This window comes from Microtus oregoni, unplaced genomic scaffold (assembly GCF_018167655.1).
Source record: "Microtus oregoni isolate MIOR12 unplaced genomic scaffold, Mior012 000007F_ref0000211, whole genome shotgun sequence".
NCBI classification, from domain to species: domain Eukaryota; kingdom Metazoa; phylum Chordata; class Mammalia; order Rodentia; family Cricetidae; genus Microtus; species Microtus oregoni.
The window spans coordinates 26,734,705-26,748,761 of NW_024543066.1; the positions used below are offsets into that span (position 1 = coordinate 26,734,705).

Below are 14,057 nucleotides of genomic sequence, written 5' to 3' on the forward strand. Positions count from 1 at the left end.
TATTTCCAAATACCTCTTCTACTGGGAGAGGAAAATAAGCTAACAGTGAAGGGCACACTGACTTCATTTACTAGATGCTAAGAAAGTTAACAAGAGGACTGGAGCTAAATTCTAGTGTTCTCCCTAAGTGTCTGCCGTCTGAAGTGAGACCACAGTCAGTTTTAATTGAACATAAAATCTCCAATTTGATCCTAAGCGGCAGAAGCGCTTTCATTTGCAAGTAAGTAGATATTGAACCTGCTCCCAAAAGATGCTAAATTTCGGTGATAAGTTGCAATATTATCACAATCAAAGAAAGACCTGGAACATTTTCTGCTCCCTGGAGAAACACCAGCCTCTGTGGCGATGTAATTAGTAATTTAAGTATGCGTTGCAGCTGCAGTCAGAGCCCAAGCTACGCAGGCAGTCATTCTCCCTCTCTGCAGAGCAAAGATGTTTCAAAGGGATGTCTGCTTTGGAAGAGTGGAGCGAAGCTGGCAGAGCAATCCAGGCCCCTTCCATCCTTTCTTCATCACGCGGTGTTTAGAGAAAGGCCTCTACCACCTTCAAGTCTGACCTCAGGGTTACCTGTTTCTTTACCCTGTGGTTTGATTCTAGGGAACATTACAGCCTTGGGACCCCTGAGCCTTTAAAGAGGTGATGGAGAAGTGTGAAAAGCAAAGGAAGAACTTCTGGGCTTGTCATGTACTACATTGTGCAACTTGACATCTTTAAAACCCTCATAGTGATGCAAAGCCCACCTCAAGGTGTTTTCATTAATAAGATTTTGGTCACATATCTGTCTCCCAGATACGAAAAGCCTATGTCTGTACATTATATTGTTTCTTCCTCTCACCCCAGTCTTCGTAATGTTTACCTCTTTCTTTAATATATGATTATGTGGCAGTCCCCCAAACACCATCCAGGCTAACAACACAGAGGAAATGATAGACTGTCAAGCAGAGTAAGTTTGAGAATGCTGCTTCACCTCAAATTTATTGTTTATGTCTGAGATCAGAATCTCAACAGTCCCATTTCATCTCCCAATGATTGGGGGGATGGGAAGACAAATGCCTATCTAGTATGGTTAATTACAAAGGCTCAATCTTTTCTTTCTAATAGGTTAGCTACTTGTCACAATGTCATCTCTAAAGCCAAGAGTCCCATCCTATATAAAATACTCCAGGAATTTATTTCCCTCTGCATCTGCTTCTTCATTTTCCAATTCGTACTTCTTCATGGCAACAAAATAGCGAATGAAAGTCTCTCCTAGGGCCTGCTTGAGACACTGGTCTTGCTCCAGGGCTGTGAGGGCATCTTCCATCTTCAAAGGGATCTCAGAAGGTTCTGGTCGATAGAGATCCTGGCTCTCATCGGAACTAGCACTATCACTGCTCCGAAGTCCATCCATGCCTGCAGCCACAGTGGCGGCCAACACCAGGTAAGGGTTGGCGGTGGCTGAACCTAGTTTATTTTCTATCTGGGTGCCTTTTTCACCGTGACACTTGATGTTCAAGGCACAGCTGTTGTCGTTGTATCCCCACGTGGTGGGCACACTGTCCTTCAGGTCTCTGCTGTCCTTGCCGTAGCGCTTGCGGCAGCTGACGGCAGGGGCCATTAGGCAGCTGAGGGCAGCTGAATGCTTCAGGAGACCAGCCAACCACTTCTTCCCGGTGAGTGTGAGCCGCTCCACCCCAGAAGCACTGCAGAACATGTTTGTCTTTCCGCCGACATCCCAGACACTGTGAGATAAAATTCCTGAATTGCAGAATCCGGTCTCCATCACAAGGCTCGTTACATAGTTATACCTCCTGGCCACTTCCTTGACACCCGTTCTGAGGGTAAATGCATTATCGGCTGAGCTAATGCCAAATTCAGGGAGAAAACAGATCTCCATCTGCCCAGGTTTGGTAGAAGATGAGAAGCTCTCCACATTGGCCCCGGTGTGATAAAGGCCGTCAACCAGCTCCTGCATGAAGGGCTGATCATGGTTACTCAGTAATGTCGAAGCAGGAAAGGATATGGCCTTAGAATTAATCACTTCGGGCACACCAAAAATACAGAAATCATAGATGAAGGCAGACAGCAGGGAGAAGCCAGCATCCTGCAGCTGGCGCAACTGCCTCTTGGCGATGTACCTGGGGGAAGTCAGCAGAGGTTCGCCCATCACTGTGAAGGTGTCACAGATCACCCGAGCGGTCCTCTCTGCCCATGGCAAGACTCTGAAGGTCGACAGCTCTGGCAGGAGGACGATGTCACTATTGAAGCACGTGGCTCTTATGTGATTCACCTCATTGTCCTTAGGGCTCGGCATCAGTTCCAGATAACCACGGGGCATGAAAACACCGTGGATCACTTTTTCCTGAAGAAGGAAAAGATAAATGAACTAGGTACTGAAACATGAAGACAAAACAGGGGAGAAAATCTTGGTAATAAGAAACGTAAGCTTAATAACTGTTAGTATCAGATAAACTTTTTGGAAGATTCAAAATAAATATCCAAAAATTCAACATTGAAAGAGCTATTATTTCATAAAGACATTTTTACAATTTTTAATATTTTAATACAAGCTTTGATATGCTCTTAAATGTGGGAAATAGCAATAATAAATGCTTCACATAGCTGTAAATAAATGCTTTAACGATGAAGAATGGGACAATATAGCTAAAGACAAGGGTTTATAACATTATGGAAATATTTAAAATTATTACAATCAAAAATACTTTTACAATGCATTTTATTTTATAGTACAGTTTCTAAGACTCGGGTAAGGCATTTCTTTGACTTGTTTTACAGGATTTTATTATTTACATATTTTAATTTTACTTTATATTTAAGGCGTATATTGTGATCATCTCATATATGTAAACAATGTTTACTGATCACATGCTTTTCATTGCCTCAGATTGCTGATGATAAGATATATAACAGTCATTATAAACTATGCTCACTACGTACACTGTGTCAGAAAAGTAAAAGTTGCAACTCCTGTGTTTTCATACTCATTAACCAGTCTTCCTCCATCTTCTCTTCCTTCCACTTTCCCAGCCTCTTGGAATCACCGTCCTATTTAGATCAACATTCTAGCATTCACATGTGAAAGGGAACATGCGGTATTTGTTTCTGTGTCTGACTTACTTAATTTAATATGTATGCTCCAGTTTCATGCATTCTGCAGCAGACTGCAGGGCTAATTCTTTTTATGTCCAAGAAATGCACAGTTTATATTTATTTCTCCACCTTTCATCCATCAGTACTAATCTAGGTTGTTTCTATATCTAATCATTGTGAATAATGCAGTGACAAGTAGATCCACTATGTGATCCTGCTCTCTCGCTTCTAGGTGAATATCAAAAAATTATATCAGTCTATAAGTAAAGCCTCTGTTGTGTTTTATTCTGTTGTAACCTCCAGCTGACTCTCAGAATTCTGCAGAAGGAATCCTACATCTTTGTTGCAGAGGAGGCTTGGGTCAGACCAACAGGTCACAAGACAGCTGTCTCAGACCCTAAGAGCCAGGACTTCTGGGAGATCTACTCATCTCTTCACTTGTACAACCCACGTAAGAATTATCCTCTTGATTGTCTCACAGAGCCCTAGAAAATGTTTCTGGGTTTGTGAACCTCTACCTCCAAAGTTACAGTTTCCAAATGTAGTGTTCAGGTCCGTGGGATCTGGGTGTCAGCAGATCAGATCACTAGATTCAGCTCTTTTATTAATAGTTAGAATAGTTGAACAAGTTTCTGGATGGTATGAGCCAGTATCCATGTCCAGCAACTAGATGATCTCTGAGGCCCTTTCCAGTAATTTAACTCTTAGACCCAACAGACTTAATATTTACCTTGACTATGTATCAGGCAACAGAGAAGGCATGAGATTACAAAGTAGGAGAGAAGCGTTTGAAAAAAATTAGAAATTGTGGAAGAATCTCAATGAGGTTTTACATGAGTGGAGAAAAGCCCCTGACTATCAAAAGTAGTTTTCATAAACTCAGTGAGTATTGTGGGGTTAATGCAAACATCCCAACTCTTCACAAGTGACATTAGTTTGTTCACATCATCTGCAGAAACCAAAAAGACAGGTCACTGTCCAGGACCCACAAATCTGCAAGACCATATGGGCCGGCTCCTTCATGGCCTGTCACCTTTACATACACTCTCAAGGGCCACTTTGGCCTTACTGATATAAGTCTGTGTTTTTCCCCTACTCTTATTTTTTTTTTATTTCTTTTTTTGTTGTTGTTGGTGGTGGTGGTTGAGACAAGATCTCACCCAAGCCCAGGCTTGCCTTGAATGCACTGTGCTAGTCTAGAAATACATAGTCCCATTGCCTCTGCCTCCCGAGTGCTGAGATTACAGGTGTTCACCTCCATATCCAGCCCCCAAATTTGCTTTTATCAACAATAAAGAAGGGACTCACACACTTTTTTTGTAGTTCTACATGTAAATTTTATGCATATCCAAATTCCTGTGCATACAGGCTCACAACTTCCACCTTGTGAGATTTCTGTATGGAATATTTTAGTACTAAATTTCATTAAAAAAATAATGTTATTTCCCTATTTGATTATTATTAGTTCAAAATCTATATGGTAGTTGTGTGTATCTAAAATGAAGGGTAATGTATTTTATTCCTGAAACCTCTGAGAGATCACACAATCCAAATCTGTATTGTGTTCCCTTTGCTGTGAACCGTGGGAAGCAGCTGCTCACCACTGGACTCCAGCAGTCCTTTGCAAACTAGAAGAATAGTAAAAAGTCACGCTTTGTTCTTTAGGCTATTTAATCGTGAGGTTCAGAACACTCTTTTTAATATACATACATTCTCTTTTCTTTTTTTTTAATTTATTTATTTATTAAGGATTTCTGCCTCGTCCCCACCACCGCTTCCCATTTCCCTCCCCCTCCCCCGATCAAGTCCCCCTCCCTCATCTGCTCGAAGAGCAATCAGGGTTCCCTGACCTGTGGGAAGCCCAAGGACTGCCCACCTCTATCCAGGTCTCGTAAGGTGAGCATTCAAACTGCCTAGGCTCCCACAAAGCCAGTACACATTCTCTTTTCTTTATGCATTTTTGGACATGTATCAGAATTTAAACCATTCTCCATTAGCTGTGGGATATATTAAAGTATGAATAGCTTTGTCCAATACAGTAAATTATCTTAAATTATATATATGGTACTGAAGCACTGAAATGGCTACATACTTCAAGATGGATCTCTCTGAACTTGATAGAAATTCTTGCAGATTGAGTTAAAAGCCTATGACAACTCTTATTTGGAGCACGATGAAGGCTACCTTTTGGAACAACTGACAAATTGGTTATGAGATCTATAGTAATATTTCATATTTATATTAAATCTAGGATAGAACCCACATTATCCACATATAATTTAAACCAAATCAGCCCTTTGATAGATCAAGACTCTGTAAGTTTGTTGAAAGGTTGAAGGTGCTAAGGTCTGTTGGGCATTTTGTTCAGTGTCAGACACATGGGGACCTTTCTAACCAGTGGAGATGCCCTCGAATCATAGGTCATCTCTTTGACCTCTTCCAGCGGTATACCAGCCTTTTCCTCAGTTTTCAGAAGATGATCTGGATTTTTGTTTTTATAAAATCAATGCTTGCATTTAAAATAGGAAGAAACACTTAGTTCAGATAAAGGATAACAGGAGGATTAAAGCTGTGCTGGAGGCAGTAGATACAGAAAAAAAATGGCATCACTGAACTGCTAAGTGATGGGTCCCAGGCTCATGTCTCAGCAACCTCAGGCACTGAGCCTGCCTGGCTGATTTAGTTTGAGAAAAAATTTCTCTATATTATTCCACAAATAAAGACAGATTATGTTGTCGCCACTAGTCATTCACAGTCTAGCTTAATAATTTCAATTTAGCACTTTATTTACACAAATAAAAATGATTTAAATGTATACTTAAAATCCCAGTGCTGCGAAGGGGATGTGTACATCCCTAACCAAGACGTTATCTGAAATTGACACCCACTTGCAAAGAAAAAATTAGTTTTTTCAATTGCATCTCTCTAAGTATATTACCCATGCGTCAGGGTAGACTCCACCTTAAGCACTATATGCCCAAGAAAAAAGAACTCAAGGAGACTTTTGTCTCCAATTTCTTTATTTGGGAGGGTTTTTTTCCCTTGTCTGACTGGTCTTTTGCTTGTGTTTCTTGGTTTTCATTTTTGGTGTGTGTATGAGAAAGAGAGGGTTTCTTGTTTTCTTGGTTTAGTTTTCTTTGCTTATTTATTTTGTTCTTTAAAGAGGGGTAGAAAAGGCTTGGAGAGGGGAGGGGGATCTGGAAGGTGTTGGAGGAGGAGTGAAGGATGATCAGAACAGATTATATGAAAAATTTGATAAAAAATTTGTTACTATTTTTATAAAGCCACATATAAGCTATTGATTTCATATTTTTGCCAAAGAAATTTCTCATACATAATTTTATTTATATATGTATAAATTTATATGTGTGTGTTTAGATATATATGAAATTATATGCATAGTTCAGATTAACTTATAGAAATGAACTTATATGTTCACAATAACATATCCAAAATATATTATCTAGACTTAGATCATTAATATTTGTGATAAAAGTACTCATGGTTTATACCTTCAAAAGTTCCAACATCATTTTAAAGAGTGTTATTTCACAATACATGCTCTATGATTATAAAATTAGAATAAAAGAACAATGAACTAAGGCTATAATAAACAGAATTTGTGAAAATGGAGGCTAAGAATAAGCAAACCAATGAAAAGGAGGTGTGTTGACTTGCATCAAATTCTCAGGGTAAAACAGTTTTTTCCAAGACAAGGCAGGAAGAAAAAGTCTTTCAATATGTGGAATATTGAAGAAGAAAATTAACGCTTTCAACCGCAGTTTCAAATGCAGACATTTTCTTCTATGTCAATGAAATCAATCTTCAGCAAATGTAAACGGAAGGATCAGCTCTATTTGGGGGAAGGGTGTTTCACGGAAGCACTAGAGTAGTGTTCTAAGTATTTAGTTTCCTAAAATCACTAGTGAAATAGATGATTAGAATTTGGTGAAACCAGAATAGCAAACAGGTTTATGTTCAGGCCAGTGTCTAAAATGCCAATTGTGTTTTATCCCCGGTTAAAGAAAATTCACGTGAATGATTGAATTATCTTCTGATCCTGCCCATAGTAATTTCACACTTTCTTATAAGAATTAACTAACATGTAGAGTTCTTAATTGAATGTAGAAGAAACACTATAGGCTATTTACAAACAAGATCATTGATTGGTTAATTGATTGATTGATTGATTGATCAGTTGATTGATCATGTGTGTATTGTGCAAGCATATGAGTGAAGGGTTGCTCAGAGGACAACCTGTGAGAATCAGTTCTCTACTTCCACCGTGCAGTTTTGAAAGATAGAACTAGGGTTTTTAGTGGCAAGTACCTTTACCTTTTAACCTGTCTTGCTGACTCCCAAAGAACTTTTGAAGAAAGAAATTTAAACTGTTCAAATTTTCAAAAACAACTTTGAAAATAAACAACACCAAGAAAGTATACAATTTGGTACTAAAGCAAAAAGATATGACATATTATAGAAATAACTGTAAAGCCCAGCGGCATGAGTCTGTAATCTAAACTACCTGGAAAGATGAGACAAGCGGATCATGAGGGCTAGGTGAGTCAGGACTGTACAAAAGGATCCTTTATTTCTATATGTATATAAATGTGTGTAAATAAACAAATAAATATAATTCCAGGATGCTTTAATTTTTTATTTTCTTAAATATTGGTACTGGCTGATATCCCTTCCTGATAAACTTGATGTTTAATAATCCCAACAAATCAGTCACCAGAATAAACACATGCTATAAGCTAAACGAAACAATGCTAGAAAAATCCTTAAAGGTATCCACAAATGCAATTTTTCTTGATATCACTATTTTCAAGACCTAATATTCATTAAGTCATCTAAGGACAATTGGGGATTTTCATATCTGAATTACTGCTGAATGGATACGATTCTTATCTAGCAAATCATTTCTACTTAATCATATCTACCTTTCATGTTTGCTCTTGGGTCTTGGGTTGCAATTTCCTCATGTCAAATATAAAATAATCTTTATAATTGCAATATGAAAAGAAAAGAGAGTTCTGTAGAGTAAAATTATTCAAGGCAGAAGTGCTGAAATAACCAGCCTTAATTAGTTTCCTATTTCTATTGGATATTAGAATTGCTACTGTGTGCTCATCTCCTTGGGGAGCAGTAATGTGGGGAGGGACAAGGAAAATAGCAAAACAAATTATTGCTTTTCAGCTCAAATTACTGTGTAGATTACAAGAAAATGCAGATGAGTCATAAAGAGTGTTTGCTTGCAAATGGTCATGAAATCACACTCCTCACCACTGGAAAACTCACTTGAAAAAACTGTGCAGGGATGCTCTTTGATCTGGAGACGCCGTGCAAGTCCGTTGCTTCAAAGCGTACAAACTGGAGGTGATTTTTGGCCATTTCTTGTTTAATATGTTTCATTCTCGAAGAAAGTTGAGGCGGGGTCGTGATCTGAGCACTGTCCCTGGTGTTGTCTGTGGAGTAATAATCTGAAGTCACTAGATCAGGATGGACCGAAACAACAGGATAGATATGGTGCGTAGTCACACAGTTACAAACAAGAGAAACATATGCAGGTCACGTGGATCGTAGCTTCACACAGAGATCTCACCTGTCTTTTACCTGCCTTAGAGTAATCCCAAGAGCACTGTCTAAGTGTCCAAGGACTCTCAAAAAGTGTGCATCAGTTAGGACGTGTCAGCCTAAGAAGATGAGGATGTCTTAGTGCTTGCTGAAAACAATTACTCATGGAAAACAGCAAGAAAAGACCGGAAAACAAAACAAAATAAAAAAAAAGCAACCTTTGCTTATGAAGACAATGGACATCCTGACAGCATTGGAGACATATGAGTTGCCTGTAGGTGCCTGTCCATTAAAACTCTGGGGCTTCTTGGATTAACCTGTAATATCTAAACTGTAAGTCCCCTATGTACATGGAAGTAAAATCGCATGTTTACTTCCTGATGTGTTGGCTCCTTTTTCCTTTCCTTTACTCTTTTCCTTCTCTTTCCTTTTGTTTTCCAGTAGTTACCTTCTGTCTTTGTAATGGCATGTGAGTCTTGGAGGTGCACCGCTCTGTCAAATTTTACAATTATTTAAACAAAGAAAGATATCAAGAATAGAAAGTGGAGATGAAAACTTGGGACGACATGGTCAATTTTTAAGTCAGAAATACAATAAAATGAATTTAAGATAGTCTGAAAATTCTAAAACTGTAAAGCTAGGAAAGACTTTGGAGACAAAGTTAGTGTAGTCAATCCATCAGCCTGAGTCCCAGAGAGACATACAAAGCCAACTAAGTCTCTCCCCCTTCTCTCTCTCTCTCTCTCTCTCTCTCTCTCTCACACACACACACACACACACACACACACACACACACACACACACTACATGCACACACAGACACACACAACACTGTCAAAACGGAGGCTAGAATCTAGTTTTCTGGGTTCCCGGTAGGTGTTGTTAACAGGGCATGAATGGACGATAGCCCACAGATGGAATGGCTGGGCCCACAGTATGCATTATAAATGCCACCATCAGGATTTTGGGGGAGGGTGACAGAACACAGAGACCCAGCACAAATCAAGACCCCCCACATCCTTCCTTTGAGGCCTGGCAACCTTCCCACCCTCTCCGTGTCTCTGCTTCTCCACTGTTAAAATGTTACTGACTTTGTGGGCTTGTTATGAGGATTAAACAAGGTATTTAACAGTACTGTGAGACAATAAGCACCACGTAAGTGCTACTTAAACACACAAGGTATGAGCCTAATTACACCAACTCCAGTAAATAGTCCCGTGATCGTGCCCACATTTGAACACCCATCAATCTGTCACACCACTTACATCAAACAGCTATAATTTTTAAGTGATAACTGGGTATCAGTTTTCAAGATATAATTAGGCTTTAAAATAAGCATAAAGATTGACAGTGGAAAAACACAGATTGAACAGATTTTAAATACATGAAGCATGAGGAAAACAAATTACTGGTTCTGCCTATGCACATCTATTAGATAAAATGTCCTGTCACGGATACGACTGACTACTCTGGGACTCATGAGGGTTTGTAACTGCCTTCCATTTAATACAAACAATTAAGCTGTAGCAATTAGAATGCTATAGGCTTAATTAGCAGTTGGTGTGTTCTCACCTTACTCTGAAACATTGGGTGTTTAGCCAAAGTTAAATAAAGCTGCTTATATAAAACTCATAAGCAATTTGCAATATGAAGGTGTTCAAATAACCAGTATTGCAGACCTCATAAACTCTATATATGCTGTCAACCAGACTCTTCTCTTCTGCAAGAGAAAAGAGGTCATTCTATTGTGGCACCAGTGATGGGATGGCAGGAAGCCTTACTGGCTATTCGCCTTATCTGTATCTTCTATATGTCCTAAAATAACGTATTGCTTTATATGTTTTCCTTGACTTTTGTTTTTAATTTCTAAGCATACAAGCTAACAGGTTTCATTGTGACTTTTTTTCTTTAGACAGGGTTTCTCTATACAGCCCTGGTTATCCTGGCAAGACTGGCCTTGAACTCAGAGATCCAACTGCCTCTACCTCCCAAACACTGGCATTAAAAGTGTAGGCCACCACTGCCTAGCTCATTGTGGCATTTTTTTAGTCATACGTGCCATTGTCCTTTGCTCTGTTCACTGACTTCTTCCTCTGTCTGCCTAATCCCCTTCCTTCCCTCTAAACGGTCCCACTTTTTTTTTTTCGAGACAGGGTTTCTCTGTAGCTTTGGTGCCCGTCCCAGAACTAGCTCTTGTAGACCAGGCTGGCCTCGAACTCCCAGAGATCTGCCTGCCTCTGCCTCCCGAGTGCTGGGATTAAAGGCGTGTGCCACCACCACCCAGCCCCACTTTTATTTTACAATGAAAAAATATTCATCCACTTACAGGCAGCCACTCAAGGTAGGTATTTCATCACCACCTACTTCTCAAACTGGTTCTATATCGAAGAAGTAGTCAGAAAGAGCCCTGCCCTTAAAAATACCTTAAATTACAATATGGGGAAACTATAGGCATTAAACATGCCATCAGAGAGAAAGGTGAGGTAGCTTGGTGAGATGAGGAACTGCAAAGACTAACGCATAGTCATCTGGAATAGTCATGAAACATGACCGCACTGTAGACAGGTCAACCCCAGATTCATGGGGAGCCCATTCATGCCGAGCGGAGGCTGAACAATGACCACATGCCTTCATGTTCTAGGGCAGTCATAACTGGTGCTTAAGATGAAGTGGCTTAATAGAAATCTATATCGTTTCACCTGAAGACTAGAAGTCCCAGATCAAAGATAATTGGGGGATGTTTCTTCGGAGGCTTCTCTCTGTGACCTTGAGTTGATTATCGACTTCAAAATCTCCCAGTGATCTTCTCTGTTCGAGTCCCTGCCTTAACATCTCCTTATGAGCACAGCAGTGACACTGGGTACATTGTACCTCAATCGCCTTTTTAAAGATCCTGACTCCAAATGCAGTCTAAGGTGCTGAGGGTTAGACCTACGAGAATTTTAGAGAGGTATATTCCAGCTAAGTGTATTACCCCTTTCCATATTCTTTAGCACCCTTCTTGCCATGTTTCAGAGTCTCCTGTTTCCTGTCTAGATGTTATTCTTCTGCATATCTCCCACGCGAGCGGGACATAGTTCCGCCTGCTTCCTCAGCTTCGGTACCTATAGAGATGTCAGCCACAACAGGCATTGAGTAAATATGCCTTTAGTGGCTGAGCATACGCATGAATGAATAAATTAATAAATACATCCTGTATGAGACGACCTTGTATAATTATTAAGTAAAAACTGACATCATATATTTTAGAATGTATAGCGTTAGTAGCAATTTTTTTTTCATTTAAAAGGTCACTTCTTTCACAAAAGAGGAGAGCCTGATCTAACCTAATTTTATTTTCAAAGCCACAACTCATCTTGCTGCATGCTAGTCTGAATTTCTTCCCTTCAAATAAATCACATGTGTTACTTCCAATTAAGCCTTTCGGTCAGTCTTTCTCGCTGTGTATGATGAATAGCGGGCAGATAATTACCGGTTCAGGGGCTCATTTGTTTTTCTTCCAGTGTGATTTCTGGAAGGTGTTCTCCTATCCTATCCCCTCAGAGGACTAATAAATTACATCAATGTACTTTTATAGAGGAAGTTTTAGTGCTTTGTTTAGAGGAGAAATACAAAAAGAAAATTAAAGAAAGGAAACCTCAAAGCTCAAGAGCATCTCGAAGGCCTTGGAGAAGTGTCATCTGCATTCTGAGATGATGAGGACATAGCCACTTCCCAAGAAAGCTACCGTGGCTTATAAGAGGGCTTCCAGAAATACCAGATTCCGGGATGGCTCGGCGGGTAAAGGTGCTTGCAGTACAGCATGATGTTAGGAGTTTGATCCCTCTACCCCAGGATGGAAGGAAAGAACTGACTCCCAAAAGCTGTCCTCTGACCTCCACATGTGTTCCATGAACATACGTGAACACACATATCATATAACACACACTAATAGTAATATAGCAAGAAAAATAATTATTATTTATTTAAACAAAACAGAAATACAAATTCAGAAATGGGGACAAATGCCTATAAAATGCACTCTGTAACAAGGACAGTTTGTTCCTGGGATTCTGCCCACCCTACCTGGAGCCCATGGGCCTTCAGTCATGGGGATACCACGTGCATGACTACCATGAGAATACCTAGTTAGGGTGATGAAGCCCCGTCCTCCAGGCACAGTGGCAGCCGCAAACAGTGCTGCAGAGTCCAGGTAGCACACTAACCAGGTTCATGCCATAGAAAAGGCGAGGAGATAAACAGACGGCCAAACAACATGGGAGCGAAGAAGCTAGTCTTTAAAAACTGAGTTATTTTTGGAAAAAATCTCAAAGCAGTTGAAAAAAATGACTTATCAAAATTGCCTGTACTTATTTGAGGGAATGGTTTTCACATTTATTTTTATGTGCTATACTGGTGGTTTGTTTGGAATTACAGGCTGTAAAAGCTTAATCCATCCTGTTCAATAATGGTGCCCACACTCCTAGTCACAGCTACGTACAGAGAGAGTGAGAAGCACAGAGGGTTTCGGTTTAAGATTCAAATGGCTAAATTCCATCTTTATTTCTCTGTCTGAAACTACAGCATAAAAATCAAAATATGCAAAAACATATAAATCATGCGTCATATAGGCAACATGGTCAACATGCTTTATTAGTCTTCCCAACAAAAACAGTCATAGGCAACACTTATTTGCAAAAAGCATCCATTAAGCCGAATCTGGCCAATGAGCTATAATTTGTTGCACACCTCATGTTCTTACTCCAGCTCTCCACTCTGTCATTGGTGTTATCTGTTCCTAGTATGCAAAGATGGCAAAATGAATTTTCTTCGCTCCATAGAGTGCACAAAACAAGGCACAGGGAACATGAGGGGTGAGAAATGCCATGACAAAGAGTTGTTGTCCTTAAAACGGGGAAGTATATTTAGCACTATCAAGGCAAGCTGTTAGAAGCTTGAGAACTTTCTCCAGCTGGAGGTAAATTAGATGGTAAATTGGACGTGGGAACAAAGGGAAACTCAGACCAATTCCAAACAGAAGAAGCATCCAGGCCATTGCTGCTCCCTCAGATGTAAAACCAGAGAAACTCTTCTGAGAGGAAGGAACCCCATTTTACAGGGAAGCAACCTAACAAGGACCTGTGTTCTTTCCACATCTTAAATGAAATTGGATGTGAATCTGTGGTTTTTATAATGCTGTTTGTGATCATGAGTGATGCTAACAAAAGGTAACTAATACAGATGGACCCTCATCGTGCTCATTTCCTCTTGGGTTCTGTGTGCAATAAAGATGGGAGATGGGAGGGGTGAAGAGCAGTCTGAACTGTGTGCTTGTACCCCAGGAGCTCACTTCACTCCACAGTTCATAGAAGGATCCACCTATCATTAATTTATGTATTTATCTATAAGTT

The 14,057-nt window shown here is 39.8% G+C and overlaps 1 protein-coding gene across 1 annotated transcript in view; it reads right to left on the reverse strand.

Annotated features, from left to right (window-relative positions):
• Window positions 1-1,147: 1,147 nt before the first annotated feature.
• The window catches only part of Lgsn (lengsin, lens protein with glutamine synthetase domain), a 31,783-nt gene continuing 18,873 nt past the window's right edge, over window positions 1,148-14,057 (reverse strand). The window contains exons 4-5 of the mRNA XM_041655927.1: window positions 8,392-8,558; window positions 1,148-2,341 (exon numbers count right to left, since the gene is read on the reverse strand). Coding sequence (XP_041511861.1) covers window positions 1,148-2,341; window positions 8,392-8,558 — 1,361 coding nt within the window. The remainder of the gene's footprint in view (window positions 2,342-8,391; window positions 8,559-14,057) is intronic.